General features: G+C 37.5%; 1 protein-coding gene across 1 annotated transcript in view; it reads left to right on the top strand.

Moving 5' to 3' along the window:
- Positions 1 to 6,838: 6,838 nt before the first annotated feature.
- Positions 6,839 to 22,801, top strand: part of suclg2 (succinate-CoA ligase GDP-forming subunit beta) — a 95,236-nt gene continuing 79,273 nt past the window's right edge. The window contains exon 1 of the mRNA XM_017429946.3: positions 6,839 to 6,965. Within this exon, the coding sequence (XP_017285435.1) occupies positions 6,882 to 6,965 (84 nt within the window). The 5' untranslated portion in view covers positions 6,839 to 6,881. The remainder of the gene's footprint in view (positions 6,966 to 22,801) is intronic.

The following is a 22,801-nucleotide window of genomic DNA, read 5'->3' as shown; positions in this document are numbered from 1 at the left end:
TTTCTTTGTGAGAATACAAGAAAGCTCCTATAACCCCCCCTCCTGCTGCAGTGCAGCAAAACCCCTTAAAGCGCGGGGATCTGCATGGTGTTACCACTTTATTGAGGCTCTGAGGGCCCACCGTTGTTGCCAAATGCATTTACTTACATGCATACATGATTAACAGATCAGTCATTTCCATTAAAGCCCCTTTCATGTGATATCACAATATTATATCGCTCCTGCTTTGATCCGAGCTGGTAATTTCCATCGAGGGAACTGCTGCGAAATCTGCAGGAACATCACACACTCATAGACCCAATACTTCACAAGATTCGTTTGATGCGTCTGTCTCCAAGCATGGGACTGACTGTGTTGTTCCACAGCATGTTATTATAAGGCCTCCAGCTGAGTGTGGCTGACAGGCATCTGGGGGGGGAGAGATAGCTAAGATGTGGCAGCTTCTGTCGCTGTATTGATTCAATCTCTACCACTGACATTCAGAGCAGACACAAGCCAAGCTTAGGCAACCTTGTGTTCCTTTGCCGGTATGGATTTTAGGGTAGAAAAGTGAAAGTTATGGCGGATAATGCTGAGTGATGGCGGTAAATTCTGCAGGAAGTTTGCCCTGCCCTTCTGGAAGATAATGTCACACTCTTTACGAACTTTTTCAAAGCCAATGATAGAATGAAAGAAAGAATTTAGACTTATACATATGCATGGATGTGACATTGTGAACTCTAAGGTTTAGCACAAAAATGATGACTAATTATGTTTGCCATCTGTCATATTAGAAGATATGCTGAGCACAGAGTGGAGGTGACCCACCAATCCCCTACGCTTTCTGTTTTTGTCCAAACTCTGTCAGTCTCAGCACCCGGTAGCATCTTTCTTGCCTTTTTTAAATTTCCTTGTCATGCTGTCTGCTTTCTGTCTGTGTAAGCTGCTGCGTTTCTTGCTTGTTGACTCAGCAGTTAAGCGCAATAAGTCCTCATCTCATCTGTTTATTTGCTTTTCTTTCACATAGAAAATATAACAGTTATCTGGCTTGCTAAAGCCACATAAATGCATTTGCAAACTTGTTTAAAAAAAGTCTAAATCCGATTTGACAAGGATCCAATCTCCTGTCTAAAACACATTTTTATGTCTTGTCTACACTCAGATGTGCTCAACTCTTGCATTTATAGCCATTCTTTTGGCTTTTTCAGCCTTTTGAACTTTTGGCCTGTGTATTATGTACATATAATTACAGAGGTCAAACCTGGCGCACTGGTGCTTCGCCCCTTCTTCTTTCTTTAAAAGCTGAAAGACACCAGCCAAATGTAATAAAGTGGACTTTATCTGCATTCATGGATAAAAAGAGCACATGAAGTGTCCAGATTCTACTCAAGTTATTGCGAGGTGAAGTCTTTCTCTTTTTTTTTTTTTTTTACCTCTAAATGACATTTGATGAGTTTTTTTTCAGTCAAAAGGACTGAAGTCACTTGAGTGGTCAATAAGCAGGGCAGAGAAAAGGGAAAATATACAGAGGAAGGAGCAGCAAAGAGAAAAAATATATAGAAATACTGTGTGAACTAAACAGAGACAGGAGCCAGAGAATGAGAGACTCACCTGAAAGTGAAGTAAAAAAAAGCGAGCGAGCAGATAAACAGTGCGCTCCAGCAGGTTTTGGGTGTCAGCTACACGCTGTGAGCGTGTTGGATTGTTATCCAAGTATCCCGCTGTTGTTTAGGTGAGAGAGGCAGAGTTCAGCACACAGTCTGTTGGGATCTGTGGTTCCTCAGCTCTGGTACTCTGATGACTTGCAGCTTCACTGAAACTCACAACGAATTATTGGGGGGAAACCACAAATTAGCTGCTCTGCCACCACATTAGCTCATGTGTTTCTGCGGTGAAGGCAGCAGAGGGAGGACAAGACAGAACAAGAGGATGTTACTTATGCAGTTCTAACACACAAGGCAGGTAAAAATGGTTACAACATGAAAAAATATTCTGGCAGTAGACTGGGATAATTGTCATCCATTGGGTGGTTTATTCATTTTGTTAATTCATAGAATGAAATGCCTATCATAACTTGAAGGAATGCTCCCATTGCCTTTCATGCCAGAGTTTTAGACTAAATTCATCTTTTGATGAGAGGGGATGGAGTTGTAGCTGTTTTAGTCAAATCTTTAAGATATTCCACCCATCCTCTTCCTTTACCTGCTTCTCGAATCCAGGCCACAGGAAGCTGGTGCCTATCTCCAGCAATCACTGTGTGAGAGACGGGGTACACCATGGACAGGTTACAAGTTCGTCATAGGGCCACATAGAGACAAACAAGCATTCATACTTTTTACTAGAGACAATTTAGAGTTACCAATTAACCTAACATGTATATTTTTTGTTCAGTGGGAGGAAACCAGAGAACCAGGAGTAAACCCACACATGCACAGGGAGAACATGCAAATTATACCCAGAAAGGCCCCAGGCCAAGAGGTGATCCTGCAACTTTCTTGCTGGGAGGTGACGGCTCTAACCACTGCTCCATAATGCCGCCTCCCCTTTAAGATAATGTTATGCACAATCTTGTGCAATATTGAAAGGTGTCACACTCAGAATATATGTTGTGAATGACTTCCACATGCAATTTTAGCTCAATATCTGCAAAAACTGACTAAGTTATAGCCAAGTTTAGGTTTGCTAATGTCAATTAGCCAGTGGGTGCAATAAGTAGTATTTGTGGGACGTATTGGGGATGACTCTCAGCTACTATGACATCAAATTTTAACACAGTATCTACAAAATTGATTGGGTTAAAGTTATTTTTGTGTTTTGTAGGGTCAGTTGCCTGTGGTGGATATCTTGAGCTGAGTTGGCTCTAAATGTCAATCAGTTGTAGATGTACATATAATAAATATTTACTGAAAGTTTCATTAAAATCTATTCAGTGGTTCATGAGATGTTTTGCTAGCAGAAAAATGGAGTTGATTCCAAACAATTTTCTGGCCAAATTTTAAACAAACATCTTTAGATCTGTTAGTGCTCAGAATATGTGTTGGTGATGACTCAGCTACTAACACACCAAAGTTTAGCTGAAGATTTATTAAAGTTATAGCCAGTTTTTTTAAGTTCAGTTGGCTGTGGTAGCCATTTGAATCATGCTGACAACAAATGTTAATCAGTTGTAGTTGTACAGCCAATTATTGCCAGTCTTTGCCTTTCTGTGGTGGGCATAATGGACAAATGCAATTACTCTTCTTCGAAAAAGGCGTTTATCAGAAGACTAACTAAGCTCATGTTCAGTTTAGTGTTACACCTAACCCCTACCCCTTGATTCAAAGCCACAAGAACTAGCAGTTTAAACACTCAACTACTGAATGGGACACTCCTTCGCCATCAGTTGTCAGTGATTCACTTTATGTAAACAGATGTTAGTTCAGTATGCCTATATACAATATATCATGTACAACTGTTATAGTGGTGGATGAACCCAAATGCAGGCACACAGGAGACAGGCTCAAGACCATACATTTAATAACAAATCTAAAGCATAAAGAAGAACTGATAAAATACATGGATGTTCACATACCATGGAAGGCTAGGCAAATATTCGGACAATAAACTAAAGAAATCAGAACGTACTTGTATCGAGGGAGGTGACTGATGAGTGGACATTGGTGCACTCAAGCAGCTTCTTTAAGCAAAATGTCTGCTTGAGGGACCAGACAGCCCCCTCCCTTTTGCCTTCCACCTAAAACACATAAGGATTGGGAAGCCCCAACCCACACTTTGAACATGCAAAACACAGTTGTAGAGCCTGAGAGTGGGGGAAATGGTAAATTTAAAATAGTATCAAAAAATAGAAAATTACACCAATTCTTATTCAATTTTTTCATACATTATGGAACATTTATGCAGAGGAGAGGGCTGCATTTTGTTGTTGGAATAATGAAGTGGTTGTTAACACTGTCACTGCAAACAAAAAGCACAATTTCACGGTCTACGAGACAAGACATTTTTGTAAAAAAAAAATAGTTAGCACATTGTTATGTTAACAGTTCTGAATATACATTCCATTAACAAGAAAAAAAAGTTCCTACTGACACACACACACACAAAAATGAAAAAAAACAACAACCCAGAAAGACAGAGAAAGTGGATATACTGTGGAGAGAAAAGAAACAAAACCTTGGAAAGCTTCAAATGAATCATCCACTGGCGATTCTGCTTGGCTTGGGCTCATAGTGATTTTTCATTTTTACGTTGAGCTTACTACCCGTCACTGACACACCGAGGCAGGGCTGCAGTTTATGCATTCAACAGGATTTGTTAACATGCTGGAATGTTAAGCCAGTGCAGTGCTCTTCACTTCATTTGTGCTCTTGCTGTGATTATGTTAAACTGGCTTGCAACCAAAGAATATTTTGCTGTGTGGAATATGGATCACTGACTATCAAAAGCTCTCACCCAAAAGAAAGGGGTTAAGAGAGAGAGAGAGGGAAAAAAGGATCAAATAAACATGAGGCAAATTCTCTCCCATGTTGACATTACAGTGGTTCCCACTGGGGCAAAGTTTTTGAGAGGTTTTATTATGTAGACTTAGTTATTTGAGCATATTAGGGTTTGGTGAAAAAAAAGTCCAGGCTGTGGCTGTTCATCATGGTCTCCTCCCCTCTGTCTTGTCCGCTGCATCCTGCTGACACTGATGGTTTCTTAGCAAGTATCTTTCTCTCCCTCTGTCATAATCACTGCTCTTTATGATCGGTTTGCCCTCTCTGCCCTTTCAAGATGCAGCATGTAATGAGGGCTCTGGAGGCCTACGTGAGTGGGCTATTTAGCTATTCAGTCGAGATCAGCTCACACATCCCACGCTCTCTAACTCGACTCCCTACCAACACCTTTCAGCTGAGCACAGGGATTGTTTGTCCTGGACACAAGGTCACACGATGGATGGAGCCAGAGTGGCTCCAGCATCCAACATCCACGGTGGGCCTTTTAGTGTGTGCTTACTTCATGTAAATTGATTAAATAATCAAAATGAACAATTTGAACACTTAATTCAAAACTTAATGACAAATATAAAACATATATATTTTGCAGAAACAGAAAGGTTTTTTGTTTCTCAATAAAAACGCTGACTGCCCATCAGGCAAAAGGCATTTCTGAAAGTATAGATGGAAAATTCCAGATGCTGTGGATTTTTTTCCCTTCAAGGCCATAGATAAACATGCACAATCTATCCATTCTCAAACCATGACATTACATTACATTTTTATGTCGCTGCAATTCAAATCAAACACACAAAACAAAAAATAAAACTAAACCTGTTTCTCACAACTGAATTCACATAAAATGAATTCAGTTGAAAAATGTCAAGTTTTATTTTTTTATTTTAGATGTGTTGCCTTTTTTATTGGTAATTTAAGAGAATTATTATTATTATTATTATTATTATTATTATTATTATTATTATTATTATTATTACTTACTACTAATAAATATACCTAATAAGGGAAGAAATCTGCAAGTTACCCTTTTAGAATGCCTTGCTTTATATACAAATTGTATTGTTTTATAATTTAACATTATTTAAATTGCAATTCATTGTTCTAAATTGCATTAAAAATGAAAATAAAACTCATGTTTGTTTATTTCTTCTTCTTTGTAAAAAAAATAGAAACTTGAGTTGCAGTTGTGTCCGTCAGTCAACCTACCCATGTCTCTCCAGAGAAACATGATTGTCTCTGAATTTCAAATACATTTAGTTTAATTTTTTTTATCACATCATTAATTTAACAGTAAAATCGCTCTCATCTTGGATGTGCATGAGTTGAAAGGTTTTACTTGTTGTATAAATAAAATGGCAAAGCATGTCATATATGCAATTTTGGTTGTTTTTCCTTAAGCAATAAAAAAATGTAAAAGTAAAAAAGTGAAATAATAATGCAGGAGATTTTTTTACTGGTTGCCCAGCACAACAAATCCTCTAAAGAGACTACTAAGTACAACTATGACTTCTGAATTCTGTTGGGTAAATTTACAGCTGAAAAGGTTTTTAGAACCATTTAAGGAACATCAGTGGTTTTTGGCTGATTACCATTGGAGTGCTTACTGCAGCCTAATTTACAATTTTTAATGAGACTGGTTTAATATGTGAATTCATGACTGTGTATGTGTGGGGATTTTACACAACTTTTGACAATGAGGACAAAGACTATTCCAATTTTTTTCCCCTGAGTGTCTAATATCAATACCTGGTTTTTACTTTTGGTTTTGCAGCTGTTACTGATTGAATGTGGAAATACTGTTTAAATGAACATGAAATTGTTATATGGTCAGTTGTGGGAGTTGAACCAAACTAGATCTGAAATTAAAACTGCACCATGAGATGATGTTTGGAAAACCCTACTTATTCAGTTTCTTGAAAAACTAAGCTTACTAAAGCAACACGTTTACTAATTGTGATTGGGCATTGTTATGTGTGAGTTACTTAAATACAACCAAAGAACAGTAAGAAATACAATTATGCTATTATAACTTCTCAGGCTGAGTGAAACATTTTGGATTTTGAGATTATTGTAGGTCAGAAATATCTCAACTTCTGAGTCCAAGTCACTAACTGGACACAAAGAATCTCAGTAATAAATACACTATTTTATCAATCTATGACCACTTTTAATTTATTTTAATATTTAAGTAAGAAATCTGCCAATATCAGTCATTTAAAATCTAACTTTTATTTCTATAGCACGTCTTAGGACCCGTGTTTAGGTGTTTTACGACCCACAGTGGGATCCCGAACCACCGGACTCCACAACACTCCGTGGGTGTCTCCTCTGAAGCACCGCCCCCTTCTTGCTGTTGACCTATGAACGGCCGCAAACGTACTACGACATCTCTCTTTGCTCTTGCGTGTCAACATGGCGGCATCCATGGCATCCCAAGCTGCTGCAAGAGGACTAAGGACAGTAGCTTCGAAACAAATCCTTCTCGACAAATTAAAGGTAGCAGAGCACTTCATGTTTGTTACATTACAGTCTTTGTCTGACGCAGGCGCGGTGTGGTGGCGTGCCTCCGTTGTCGCAGGGTTTATTTTTGTAGTTGCAGAAGCTAGCATGTTAGCATGTGTCAGAGCAGAGTGCTGTTAGAGCCACAGTCCAACATTGTGACAGTACAGGGGTGATATTTATACCGGCGCAGCCTCCACTTGTAATAACTGTAATTATACAAGTTATGTAACAAGTGTTGTTCAAAATTATAGTTATTCGATAGGAGCTTTCAGAAGAAAAAGCTTCACTAATCGGCCCTGTCTGAATGTTGGAAAATGTTAAGTGCAGCTTGTATTTTTCTGATCTAGTCTTTTATATTAATTGTATATACACGAGGTCTAAAATATTAAACGAGACAGTTGCAAAGCTTTAATATTTAATTTATCATTATACATAAGTAGCTTTGAGACAAACTGTACTTAACATCCTGTCATTGGGACATATTGTAACTAAGAGTTGTGGACTACAGCCTCGCTTCCGATAGGCTTGTAGTATAAAGGTTACATCTTGCACTTCGCTCTTCTATTATCTGTGAGCTGTGAACAGCGGCTAACAGACCATACTGGAGTGATCTTTGTTTTGTATTTGGTGTCAAATGTTAAAGGTACAAACATGTTGCCCAGTCATTACAAAAACAATCAAGTAAATGCTGTCAAAGCCCCTAAAAGTAAGGAGGGTGAAATCTGCCCCCTGTGTGCTGATTTTAAAATAAACAAAATGGCAAAAAGCAAAGACAATTATAAAGAACAAATTGTAATGCCTTGGGGAACTAGATGCATATATCATAATTTTCTCAGTTTCAATTTCCTCTGCTTAGTCGGTCTCAGATCTGGCTTTCGTTGTGTTTTTTGTGCATTTACAGTTGTCCAAATGTCCATATCAGAAGAGCGCAGAAGAGATCTGTTGATAGTGTAAATAAAGGTCCAGCCAAGTTTATGTTTTACCCAGGCCAGAGCAATCACTGGTTCTTGGAAGTCCTGAATCTGGTAAATAGCTTTATATTCATACAGAAAATCTGACCTAAAACATCATCATTCAGTCTCTTTTGATTTATAGAACTGTGTTAAACAAATGAGTCAAAAACATTACTGCATACTCTACCACTGAGAGAGGAAATTGCTTCAGAAACATTTTTGAATTGCTTAAATATGTGAATTTTTATCCTGTTTAGTGCTGTTGTGCAAGGTTTTCTCAACAACAAAGAAAATGCACACACATTCTTCCATAAAATAGCTGCTTGACTAAAATGAGTTCTTTTTCTTGGTCCTTTCAAAACATTACCTTTACTCTGTCATAACTTCCATTAGTTTGAAAGGTTTTAACTACAGCAACCTTTAACCTTTTTGCAGCAGCAGCCAGAGTTTTGTTGGTGAGTGACGCACAGGCTCTGACATTTCCCAGTACTAACATTTTTTAATCATTATTATTAGAAGTAGGGTCCATCCGGAGTTAAATATTGAGTTTGCTAAACAACCTTTTAAAATGAACCTGTTTCAAGATGTGGCAGTGAATGAATGACACTGTGGATCAGAGAAAACATTACACGTCATGGCAGCAAGTGCTTACCTTTTTTCTTTTTTTTTTTTTTTGCTTGAATCTTCTGTCATTAAATTAGGGGTGAAAGGTAAAATAGTGGATATGGAAGATTCAGTTGAGTCAATTTTTAAATGTCAAAAATTGATTTTGTTAACATTAAGCTGTGCTGCCAAAAGAGTCAGAAACTTTGTTGCTGCATGGTGCAAATTGTCCCAGTAGACTTACCGTAGCTTCCTGTATTAGAAACATGTTGCAGTAAAGCTGTGCATTTTCACATCTTTTTCATCTTTTCTTGACTGAACCCTGAAGAATATATGTCTGTAAATAATAGTTGAAGTTATTATAACATGACTGTTATTATTAATGACTTTGAAACCTTTGTTTTGTGTATAAATGTCCAGTGATAAACACAATGTTAATCGTGTTAGCTTTTCAGTGGTGTTTTATGCTAGTTGTTGGTCAGCAGCCTGTGATTAATAGGATTTTTGACATATTTTGTCATTTTGTGCATGCATGAAGATACATAAATTGGTATTTGTTTGTGTTAAGCCATAAGCCATAGTTTAAGTTTCAGGATAACTGAAAAGCATTGATAAAACATACTGACTTTCAAAGGGAGTCTTTTTTTTTTCTTCTGTGTACATTTCCTTTTTTTACTTTTAAGGCCAATCAAATCCAGGGTTTACAAGCACTGTTTTCTATCACTTCAAAAAAGTGTTGCATCATTTTCAACAGAGGCGTCTTGATCTCCCCAGAAAAAAAAAAAAAAAAACTACTGGAAGAAACATGTTTTATTCAAATTTTGTAAGTGTTAAAGGAACTTACAAGAAGAGAAGTGAAAAATGAGTGAACACTTTTCTTTTGACCTGTTGTAAAAGAAGAAAACAGAAATCACAATGAATCACAATGAGCCTCAACTTGAAGACTTGTTGCTTTTAGAGTTGTAGTTAAAATCAAAATGATGCTATTTTCTTTAAAAAAAAAAACAGGGTTATTTTGCAGTGGTCTTCAAAAGTAACTTGGGCAAACTTTTAAATTCACTTTTACTGCCTTTTCAACCATCTGGTCTCCTACTCTTTTCACTCGTCGTCTTCTCTTTCCTCTGTCTCTTGAGCAAAGTGATAAGAGTAATAATCACGGGTTCTCTCTGGTCCACAGCACAGTATCAGAGCTGGAAATGATTGACAGCCAGGTATCGTCACAATAGAACCAAATCAGCACTGACAGTGTGTCAACTCAGCTGAGAAATTTAATTTGGGATGATTTGTAAACAGCAATGCAGAGGACATCACAATTCTCACATAGTTAGGCTCCAGAATGCTCTTAAAGGAGTAGGAGGCTGCTGTTGTTTCTCTCTCACTCATAAATCAAATCTGGTGAATTCTTGTGTGCAAAGTGAGATAAACCTCAGGCTGTTTTTCACTGTCGCTGCACCGATTTGTAAACATTTATTAAGTTTTTATTTATTTGTAAGGCTGTTCATGTTTGGTATTAATCCAGCTGTGTGGAAGTCCAGCATTGTCTAGTGAGGTATACTGGGAAGAAAAGGTGGCTCAGGAGACTCGGTCCTGAATATTTTATCGAGGGGGTGGAGAGCCCCCTGCTTGCGACAAGTCCTTTTACTGGAACTTCAAACGGCGGAAGGTTTTCCCATCTGTTTCAGCTAGAACACATTTACATTTCCTCCCCGCAAGGGACACTGGAGGACGTAGTTGGCTCTTGCTGAATTTGAATATCACTCTTCAAGGTTAATAGCCATTTCTGTAGCTGATGTGGTGCTTTGGCTTTTTCAATAATTTAGAACGGCTGCAGTCATTAGGAAAAGTTCCCAGCCTCTAAAATGAGGAATTGCAGTGAGCGAATGTGGCTTTACTACCAGCTTAACTACTTCTGTTGTTCTGGTTTAGAAAATGAGGGGAAACTAGACCTGATTCCAAGATTTAACTACAAAAAAATAAAAATAAATATATGGTCAACTTCTCCATGATTTTTTAAATTTGACTCAGTCGTAATCCCTCACTGTTTCAGTGACCTGATTTGAAGGCTTTAGGTTTTGTTTTTACTTAGTTTCACTATGTCTAGAAGTGCACACGTGAACTGAAAGTGGAAAGTCAGGTCTTGTAAAGCATCTGATGAAAACCATTTCACAAATTTTATTCACCACAACTAGTGCAATCACAGCAACAACTTCCATGTTGTGTTTATAAGCTCTAAGACGCCCCCAACGATTGTATCCCATTTTCAAAGGCATTAAAAATAACCTTTTAGTTTGTGTCATTTTTTGTGACACAATATTAAAGTGGTGAAGACATATTATATATTATTAACATGCTTTCAGCTCATTAGCTCTTTGTTTTGTTGTAGGCTACACTTGCACAAACATGTTATTTCCTTTAAACTGCACAAAGTTCTAACTAGGACTGGGCACTATATCTACTTTTTGATGAATATTACCATATTTTCAAACTACATTTCAAATTATGTATTTTTTTTAATAAAGCAAAGACTTGTATTAGGCAACCTTTGTACTTTGAAAAGTCAGTGTAGGCTTATTTCCCCCCATCTTAGGGAAAAATCTTTCATGATTCCCTCTTTGACTGTTAGCTGTACAGTATGTTGTAGAAACCAACAACAACAACCTCCCCTTACTGTTGCCAACCTTGTGACTTTGTCCGTTTTCTTTTAATTTGTTAAATGTAGCAACAAATTGGATTAATCACCTCCAGGTTCTGATGAGGATGGTCACTTTGCTTTTCTCGCCTCAATTTGATATTCCTCTTGAAAGCAGCTTGCTTGGCTGCAAGCTGCGTATGAGAGCTCTTTCTTTTTATAGTAATTTTACATAGACTGTCAGCCAAATTTAAAGCACAGTGATTTTTATTTCATGTCACATTTTATTTTTACAGTATTATCATCAGAAGTATAATAGCGAATATTTATAGTAAGTACTAGTAGATATTTTACACCATTTGTTTTGTAAAATTCCAAGCCAAATTTGTTTCATACTGACTGTCAGTCCATTAAGGCACTTGTTGGCATCTATGAGTTAATTTTGAAGCATCAGCAGATTTCTGTCACCATAATTATCTTCATTCAAGTTTATTTGAACAGGGAATTTACATAAACAGTGCCAAATAGCAAACAATGGAACCGTTGTTTTGCATAAATCACTTATGGCAGTCCTCATCCCTGGTTGGACTTTCAAGAAACAAAAGTCTGATCTTGCAAAATGGAATACAGTAATAAAATAAATAAACGATAATAATAAATATACATACAAGGCAAATACAGATAATATCAGAGGGCAAACAAAAGTACATACAGGGAAAGAAAAGCGCAGAGTTATGCTTCCATGTTTGCGCCTGTGGCCAAGTTAAAATTTTCAGGACTGAACTTTGACCTAGTTGCACATCCTAGATTACTTTCTACTTATGTCTGCACTATCTCTACTATACACTTAACATGTTTAATGTGACTGTTTACACCCGTCTCTGATTAATGCTAATTACTAAAATCCCTATCTGTGGAGACACAACAGTGAGGTTTTTCTTTCTTAAGCCTGTCTGCAAGAGATTAGCCCTGCCCTGCCTAAAGACCTGCCAGTGATGCAAATCTGTCTGATCTGAATCCTGTAGCCATGCTCTGTTGCCTCTTGCTTTCTATTTCAGCACTGTAACAGGCAGCTGTCATATCTCTCTCTGCACTCAGATGGTCCGGGCATGACCTTTTAGCTCTAGAGGCAAAGGCATGGAAAAGTACAAGGGCATATTAGTGGTAATGAGAGCATCCTCCGTGCCATACGAAAGATTGTATGCACACTGTCCTTTTTATGTATGATACAGGTGTATGAGGGTTGTTGTTTAAATAAAACAATGCAATACATGTTGCATAAAGCACTTTGTGGAGCCTTTATAAGGCTAAAAAAAGCCCTTAATATGTTTAAAGCATCTTTCCGTTTACAACACAACAAAAAATTAATGTTTTATATTTAAAGGTCGTTTTGGGGGGTTTAACACACCAAAGTTTTGGCAAAATTAGTCTGACTATGCCATGAAGCTAACAGCTGAAAGGCAGTTGATTTAATTTGCCCTATTTTAGCTAGTGCAACACCATTAGCAATCTCTTAATTTATTAATTAGAGAAGAGTGGCGCCTGACGAGTTTACCCGTGCTAAATGTGTAGTTCTAAATGGAAATGTATCAGTGAATCTTACTGGCATGCTTGGCTAGAAACTCTGCCTCTTTATGCTCTCTTTTTGTTTTCCTTTTATTGTATGTCACCTCTTTCAAACCTTACTCTATTTATGTCTGTGCTTGTTTAATTGCAAAACGGCCTCTATTTATGAGATGTCACAAAGTGCAACCTCATTAACAGAGAAACATTCGACTGCAATCAGTACAGCAATAATTCAGAGCATCGCTCTGCGGACTGCTGCGTGTAATTCAACTCGTGCTTGTAGACGTGGACACTGCAGTGTTGAAATTCTTCCTGGATGGTTCGTTAAATGGACGGGGGAAAAGAGATTAGTTCATAACCTGAAAGGGAACAAATCAATTACACAGCAATGGTGAAGTGGCAATCTGTTAATTTCTTAGACATTTGATATTGCCCCTTAAGAAGCATTCTGGGTAATTAACTTTGCAGTCATTTGTCGTCACTAATTAGGCAGTGTCATTTCAAAGGGTTATGGTCTGGTCATGACGAGTAATTAGGATTTTAACCTCACCAGACATGTTGGATTTCTGCCTTACAGTATGTGAATGTTGTCTTGAATTATCGGATGAAATCAAACTGTATTGCTCTGTTTAGGTAAAAATTGGGGATTTTTGTTGGAGCAGGGTTTGGATTCTGCTTTGCTTCACCTCCAAGAAACGGATGTTTTGTTTTTTTTCTGTGGTGTCAACCTCTGGAATTTTTGAGTGATAGACTGACACGCAGCGCAGCACTGACTGGCTGCTGTTTATGGACCTGATCAGAGGTGATTGTCTGCTTTGTGACCTTCCCACAAAAATTACAGCTCCAATAAAATTTCTAAGGCAGGCAGACTTACCCTGTCAGACAGCCACTTTTTGACATTGTTCCACTCTCATAGTGATAAAGACAACAGCTTTAAATTAGCCCCAGGATATTGACTCTTTAAGTTTAAGAGAAGGTCAAGCGATAAAGTAGCGGCATGTCATGAAATGACTTTGCAAAGTGCCAAGATCGGACATCGCCCCACTGTGATGACACTTCTTGCAGCAAGTGTGGCTTGACATTGTGCATCCTGCTCTCAACCAAACATGAGACTGCACAATTTCAACCCTCTTAGGAGTAAGAGAAGTCCTGATGTTGAACGATGCTGTGCTGAATACCATATGGTCCAGAAGTGTTTTGAGAGTAGCGGTATACACCATGAGTTTGTCCTTCAGTGGCACTTGTACATCAGGGCAGATGGGACAAGGACTTGGCAATCTGACGCATCTGCTTTTATGGCTTTCTGAGTGCTCTGAGAAGGGAGCAGCTGTACATAATCTTTATCTGTGAGATGTGTAACGTTTTTATCGCTCGCTGCCATGAGCTTGTATGTGTTTGTCTTTTAGCAAAATATCTCATGAATCACTGTTTACGTTTTAAGAAACTCTCAGAAAGATGTCAGTGGATGTACAGCTACAACTAATTGACGTTTGGAGTCAATCCGATTCAAGATGGCTGCGGCAGCTAATCAGCTTTAGCCAACAATAAACTGGATCACAATGGAAAGAAGTATTTTCACTTTCTTGTGTCATTCAAGTGTTTTTAATGTAGGTACTATTTATATGTGTATGTGCATTATTTTTACTAAATATATTCAATCAATCCACACAAAAAGAGCTATAACTCAGTCAGTTTTACAGATATTAAGCTAATGACACCTTCTCGCTCTCTCGAAGTGAACATAAAAGGACCGAAGCAGCATGGGGGGCTTGACCCACTGCTGTTACACCTCTGAGCTGCTCAGTGAAGTAGTGACAGAGCTGAAACAAAGGATGTGTGTAAGGGTAAGCCAGCACCGTGGCTTGATGTGGAGATGGCAAATATTCTGTGTGACCAGCTGGCTGCATGGTGCAGAATAGGTGCTGTACGACATATTTTCACTGTAGTGCACAGTATCAATACTGCTAGGTACTTCTTTTCTCACTTGGTGGTTCCTTGATGCTAGTTTTATTTGTGAAAATTCACATTGTTTAGTGGTCTGACCACCTTGTTGATTTATGAATGGTCAGAAGCAGCTTAAGGAGGGTCTCGCCTTTGTGGCGGAATTGCAGATCTGTTTTGTGAAAGTTTGTTTTCCGATTATGAAAGTCTTTGTAAACTATAGTACAGTAACCTAACCTGTTTTTATTTATTTAACTATGCTCTATCTATGTATGTTTTGTTCTCCGTGGTTTGACTGACAAAATCTCAGACACCTGTATGTTTAACCTACATACTGACCCTAAGTCAAATGTTTGGGCTTTATGTGCGTGTTCTGTTAAAATTAGAAACTTTGAATAGAAACAAAAACAGTAAAATTTTATTTTTAGAAAGATATTTTAAGTTCAGCTTTGAAAATGTACTTAATTAAAATTTCCATTCCTTGTAAAAACAGTTATGGTCTTCATGAATCTGACTGGGTCAGACTCTGCCTCACCATACATAACCTTCAACTCATGTCACTCTTACTAATAAATGCCATTTCACTTCTCACAGTTACTTTGAACATGTGTTTCAAAATCAGAGGGGCTTACGTTTTTGTGGTAACTCCTCAAACGGAAGCAGGACAGCAAATGTCTTGTTCTCATCGGTGAGGAGTAAGATTGTCGGGAAGCTTGTGCTCAGATCTGTACTTTCTCCCCTCTGCTCAATGAGAGACTGTGGCTATTTCCCACTGTTGTTAGAAAATGCTTTAAACTTGGCATCTTGATGTTTTTTTTTCTATGTTTTAATAAAGTGCTTGTGCTGAAAGTGCTAGATTTTGTCCCTCTTCTTGATAACTTTGCTGTTCACTCCACACCACTGACATTGCTCCTTTTCTGCCATTTGGTTGCTCAACTGAGCAGTAAACATCTTGCCACCATGAAGTGGTTTCGGTACTGTAGTAACTGAACACTTTTTCTGTAAGGGTATAAGCACACTGTATCAGAACTGATACTCGTATCAGAACATCCATATCAAAGACAGTCTCTCACACACACAGAGGCAATTGCTTTATAGCCCACCTTTCATGGCTGTGGGCGATAATAAAGTTTAACAAAAAAGGGAGAAAGCCAAGGGATATACTGTACGTATTCTGCTGCAGTGTATAGAATTGTGTGATCACTTGCTAAATATCAGTCAAGACTCTGTCTGTAAGCTTGCTAATGGCAAATTCTTTAGTGAAATAACAACTTTCTCAGTATGAAAATGGATCTTCTTTGTCCTCTTTCTTATTAGATTTTTTTTATTAGATTTCTGGGTTTTAGTACATGCTCTTGAGGCTAAAACCAAATCCAGTTGGAAAGACAGTTACAATCACTTTTCTCAGGAAAGGTTATTAGTTAGTAATAGCTATAGATGAAATGATATTGTGTTAAATATAATTTTAATTTTAACTTTAAATGTTTAAATGTAAGTTCATTGCTTTTTTGGGGGCCTTTTTTTTTTTAGAATGTCTTTGATTTATTACTGAGCCAAAGTCTTGAACAGAAAAAGGGAAAAAAGAGGCAGATTTGCTTGTTGGATCAACAAGTATGGACAATAATAAAGTCTCTTTTTTTTTCCATGTGCACTGAAGCATCAGTGTGCCATCCTTCTTACCTTAATAACTTGATAGAGACTGTTATTCGTCATTGTCACCACTCCTTGTCTCTTTTGCCAGTGTGTCCCACTTCTCTTCACTTGGATGCATTCATCAGAGCGATCTTAAGTGCTTTTGTGTGTAGAAGAGTTTACTGTGAATACTTTATCCCATCTCAGGATCTTGGCATACAACTCTGTTTCTGCCAGTGTGTACAGCAGATCTCCTGTGTGTTACTTTTCTTTTTTATCCATGTACATGAGAGTAAATAGAGCAGTAGCTAGGTAGACTGATTGTGGTGGATTGTCTCTAGTGTGCCGGTGATGATAATTACTGTAGAGAGAAAGTCTCAAGGGACAGCAGGCCAGCTGCTTGCCTTGCTGCCAGTCTGTCACCCACCACTTACTGTTTTCTTTCAGGGCAGACATGTGGCACTCAGATTCTTCTTCTTCATAGATCATTCCTCTTCATTCAAGACCTCAGCACTATTAGGATATTCCTTCCGAAAAGCGTTAAGCAGAACTAAAAGTAACTGAAATAACAGGCACTTTCACAAAACAGTTGCGCAAAATAGCCACAAAAACCAGTGCGTCTTTTAAAGTAACCTCTGACTGTTCATAAATCACTAATCGAGCCAGCCACATCCCACAGACATGAGCTTTCAGAAATAAAGCAACATGGCAAAACCAAAAGAGACATGAAGCTGAACTAAGCAAAACTCATCTGCATTGATGTGCAGCAGTACACATTAAATGTGTGATGGATGTCTACCTAATAATGTATTTCAAAACATGGCAAATGAAATCAGTTTAGTGATCTGTAGTTTACCAAAGTACAAAGTTGGTTTGCATTATTTTCAGTCTTCTTCTCTGTAATGAATCTATTTATTGTTGTTTAGGCTTTTAGGACTTGTGGATTTTTGGCCGGGTGGTTGCACAGACTGTAAGCCATTGCCATATCACATCCTTAAACCTGCTTAACTTTTCACTTGTCGACTATTACGGACTATGATTGATATACCCTTCCTTTTGCACAATAACTTCTAGAGAAGGGCACTAGCTGCCCTGCGACCCAGAAAGGAAAAGCAGGTAAAAGAAAATGAATGAATGGACTATTATAGCTCTGTTACTACCTCATTTGGTGGCTCAAAGGTGTAGCAGCAGTTCAACTCCCCATGCCGCCTCAGTCCATTCAGAAATCACACAGAGTCAGTCAGTAGGTAGAAGGTGCTTAAAAATTGAGGATAATAGCAACTAAAATAACCTTTCAAACATAGATATTTAAAACGAACCACATATATGTATTATTTTACTTGATGTGAGAACATACCTGAGCATTGAAGGTGAAATGCGTTGGTGCCAATCTTTAAGAACAAAGGTGATGTTCAGAGTTGTAGCAACTACAGGGGAATTAAGCTGATGAGCCACACAATGAAGACCTGGCAGAGAGTTGTTGAAGTTAGACTTAGACGAGGTGACTATTTGTGAGTGTGAGCAGCAGAACAGTGGTGAGGTGCACTGTAGGAGTGACAGATAGCTTTAATGTAGAGGTGGGAGTTCATCAAGGATTGGCTCTGAGCCCCTTCTTGTTTGCTCTAGGGATGGACAGACTAACAGATGAGGTCAATCCCCGTGGACTATGATGTTTGCATGTCATTGTCATGTGTGGTGAGAACAGGGAACAGGTGGAAGAGAACCTTGGTATGAGGTGGAGGTATGAACTTGAAAGACGAGTAATGAAAGTCAGCCGTAGAAAGACAGAGTACATGTGTGTGTGAATGAGAGGGAGGCAGGTGGATTAGTGAGGCTACCAGGAGCCGAGGTCACAAAGGTGCAGCACTTCAAGTACTTAGGGTCGACCGTCCAGGAAAACGGGGAGTGTGGTAAAGAGCACAGCACATGTTAAACGACTGGGAGATAAAGTTAGAGAGGCCAGACTGAGATGGTTTGGACATGTTCTTGGGTGGGACAGTGGGTATATTGGTAGAAGGATGTTAGAGATGCAGCTGCCAGGAAAAAGACAAAGAGGAGATATATGGATGCGATTTGAGAGGACATGGAGGTAGTTGGAGTGAGGACAGAGGACGCAGAAGACAGAGTTAGACGGAGGAGGATGACTCATTGTGGTGACCCCTGAAAAGGGAACAGCTGAAAGAAAAAGAAGACTTAATGTTACCATCACACAAAATAAAATGCATTAAACAATAAAAATCAATAAATCAAAATAAAAAATCTGCATCAACAGTTTTTGGAAGTAGATGCTGATTATATTGACTAATTTTTGCAGCTGTACTGCTAAAATTCCTTTTTTATTCTATTTTTCTTTTTGTTTCTTTTTGTCAAATCGAGTTATGTTTGATGTAGACACAACACTGGCTTATTCCTTGAGTTCAAGAGCCTTTTCAAGCCAGAATGATTTATGGGTCAGGGTTACATGGTTTAAAGAAATAAAATATTCATTTAAAAATAATTAGGTACTGGGGTAACAACTGAAAATGAGTGGGGGTGAAAAAAAGGATGCTCAAAGAAAAACTTTGAAAAAAATTATGAAACTCTGAGAACATACTACTTAAAACCACTTTAAAAGATTACAAGAATCTCTGGCTCCTTGAAAACAAAGCTTAAAGAAATAAGGGATGACTCAGGACTTTTTCACAGGACTGTATTTAAACATTTCTGAGATTAAGTGAATGTTTTGTTTTGAAAAGGGTTCTCTAATGAATCAGGCAGCAGTAATTAGGTTGATATTTGTTCAATTTTTTTTTTGATTGGTGGTTATTAAGGACACATAATAAGAGACGATTGAGATTTTATAACAGAAGAATAACCTTCCCTTCTGTTTTTTCATATATGCTGAAGTGCAGCTATTTCATATTTCAAATTATTTAGGGCACTAATTAAACCAACATTGAGAGCTAGTTGCGACAGCGGGCTCCCACATTGTGTTGTCTTATGTTGCATGTGTCTGTTGGGGGAAGAAAAGTTGTACCTGAACACACCATAGACACAACCTACCAACTTTCAATTCCTGCAGCCTATGGCTATATTGCAGTGCAGAGTAAAGCAGAAGGATGTAAATGATTAAATAGGATAAAAATAAAAATAACATTTGTGTAAAGAAAGTCTGTGTTAGTTGAGTTTTAAACAGAGTTTCAGCTTAGTTAGGCTTATTTTCATTTTAAACCTTGTTCCAGTTTAATAGATATTGATTTAGTTCATATATGATTTTATTAAACATTTATGCTCTTATGTGTTGGAAAATAACAAGCAAATTTCCAAATAACATACTTGTAGACTCGATTCTCTAACCTATACAGCAAACTAGATTAATCTTTTCCCTAACAGTTTCTAAACCAATTCAGCATGTCTTTTTAGCTGATTCAGTTTGTTAAATATGTCCACATAAGAGATTTAATGGTTTCCAACTGAGCCAATGGTGCATTACACACCAAAAAGTCAAGAAAGACAGATGTTCACAGGCGCTCCAGTCATTCCTGTTAGTCAATGGGCACCTTGGTGCTTAAGGTATGTAAACCAGAAATTTTGAGCTCTGATCTTATTGTCAGCACAGCAAAGACTAGGTGGATGTCAAACTTTAAAAAAATCAAGGCTGATCATGAATTCATGATTATTATTATTCTTTAAGGGCAAACTGTTCTGTAATTTTCCCTGAGTGCATTTTACTAGAATGAAGGAATGTGAAGAGAAGTGAAGGTAATTTCACTTGAGCTAACAGCATATTATTTTTCACTAAGTGCAACAAAAGCTTCCTATTCATCTCAAACCAACAATAGACAAACAACAGTAATATCCCCCATACAAAAAAAATAAATAAAAAAATACTATCTATATTAAATAGCTATTTTTTTACCCACATCATATTTAAATTTGGCAACATATTGCTGAAAACATTGTCACTGATTGTTCATAAACCACAGCTGTCAGTGAGGCTGTATGCCTTCTCTGGATTATATTGTTCAGTTTTACTTTAATGTGCATCTTTTTGTAAAGTGCTACATAGGTATGTTTAGGAAAGTCTAAATGAACTTTATCATTAATGATGAATACATGCACTTTTGAAGAACTTTACTGTATGTGTCCTTTACTGGCTACATTTGAAGGCACATTTTTATAGAACTCATAACACCCTCTCTTTTATTCAGACTGTCTTTGGGTCTGGTACATATTTGCCCTAGGTTGCTTTCCGGTCTCTGGTGTCTTGCCCCAGGTAACTGTCGGTGCCTGGGGTGTCACCTCAAGCCCACCTGAGTTCTCCAATAAGCAGGAGTTATTTTTGGGAAGTCTGCCTCACTTTTCCCCCCTCACTCATCACTTTCTTTTTGGTAACAAAGGAGCCATGAAGTTGATGCTGGCTTGAGTTTTAGATGGTCTGAGAAGACAAATAGCAAATTTAGAGGGCTGTTCTAATTTTAATAGAAATTACATTGGAAGTATTTGAGCCCGGACGCAACAGTATTTCTGTAACAAGGAGGATTTGAATGTATAATAGTCTGAGTTCTCAACTGTTTTCTGGCATTTCTGTGATAAAGGACTAAAAACAAAACAACTATTTATAGATAGTGTTTTGCAATTTTATGTTCTGTTGATCTTTAAGAATTTAAATTTATTATTATTATTTTCAACAAGTGACTAAACAAAATCAAGAAAGATATACCTTCAGACAACCCATTACATCACATCGGTTGATGACAAGTTTGATGGACATTTTTTTATCTGCGGTTTCATAGGCAAACCAAGATTTAAGAAAAAGACAGAATTTTTTATTTTCTTCTTGATAAGCTTGTATGTGTAATTTTTCTTCATGCCAAATCTATATGACGATCCATAAATATTATGACAATGACATAGTTTTTGTCATTTTACCTGTGTCATTCAGTACAGGGAAATTGAAAAGAAAGAATAATGAAGATTTAATGGGTCATTGCTGTGAAAAGCCCGGGCTGTAAAGCTTGCACTGCAGGTGTTGGTGAACTACATACGTATTCTTACAACTGCAGTTTCTGGAGTTATGTGCTGCGGAATAATTTTTGTGAAGAGTAGAAATGATGAATAAGTGAACATTAATACTAACATCTTCCTCTGCAGCATGTATTTTCTTGATTTTCATGAATGAATTATCTGTAAATCACAGCTCCTGTTGAAAAGGGTCAAATGAACAATCCTTCCTCTTGAACTTTTCTCTATCAGTTGTCTAATTTTGGCGCATCTCCCAATGGAGAGCACACATTTCTTAAGTAGAGTATAAAAAATTATCTTAAATAAATAAGTCTACAGTTTTACAATTTAAAAATTCATATTTACAGTGAGTTTTCCCATTTGGGCTCTTTAGTTCAATGATAAAAAAAAAAAACAGCTTTGTTCCTCAGATGAGCAGATGTAAACACTGTTAATCTAACCTCAGTAGAAATGCCCCAAGATTTCATAGCAAAAAAATACACCTAATCAGAATTTCTCAATTCATTGTTTTGAGTCATTTTTGGAATGGATAGGGGTAAGAACTTCAAAACATGTCTATCATTTTAGCATTTTTTTCATACTTCAAACAGCAGAGTAACTTACTTTTGAAATTGTGAAAATAGTACAACGATAAAAACAACTGTGATTCTTAACCTCTGATGCGTAAATGTTAGTTTAACTCTTGAAAACTCTATAGTTTAAATTACATCTGTATTTTTCCATTGCAAATCGAAGGTCAAGTGTCAAATTTATAATCCTTTTGTTGCTGTCCATGTTTCTACTTTTTGCTGTTGACCAAAGGAATAATGAATAAATGTATGCATCATCCAGGCAGGAGAGCTGATGCTCCTGAGGCAAACATTTGGAAGGTGGAAGTAAATGTTGTTTGAGAGTGGACCCTGCAGGTACCTGACTGCAGTCCAGTGAGTCTGCAACACTGGAAGAACCCGTTTTCCTCTTAGGCTTGTTAAGGATGTGGGAATATGTTCCGCTCAAGTGGTCTATAAAAAGAAGTGACAGAAAAAGAATGACTATAATTTATACAAACCAGCATTTGTTTTTGGTCCGTGGCTAATGTAGGCGGACACATTTTCCCAGAATTAGGTTATTGTTTTCCTAAATGTTGCCTTTCTTGTTTTGTGTCTACATTTATTTTGTGGTTTTGTGGTTCGTGTGTGTATTTCTGCATTTTTATGAAGTTCTCCAGTTCAGTTTCTGCTCTCTTTGAACCTCGCCTCACCACTGCAGAAGAGTTGTGTCATCAATATTTGCTGTAATAGAGTTCATTGGGGGATTTAAAAAGCAATGGTTCACATAGCTATATAGCATAGCATGTAATAATTGAAACATATAAATAGTATATTATCACAACTTCAGAGTTGACCTGCAGATTCCCCTCATGTATTCAGTTATGCAAAAGACAAGGACTGTATATATCAGCAGGCTCTGTTCTTCTAGAGAACAACCCATTGTGGCTTTAATGAAGTCTCCAGACACGCTCT

This window comes from Kryptolebias marmoratus, linkage group LG4 (genome assembly GCF_001649575.2).
Source record: "Kryptolebias marmoratus isolate JLee-2015 linkage group LG4, ASM164957v2, whole genome shotgun sequence".
NCBI lineage: Eukaryota > Metazoa > Chordata > Actinopteri > Cyprinodontiformes > Rivulidae > Kryptolebias > Kryptolebias marmoratus.
Note: the sequence above shows the minus strand (reverse complement) of the source record. Positions and strands in the feature narration are given on the sequence as shown.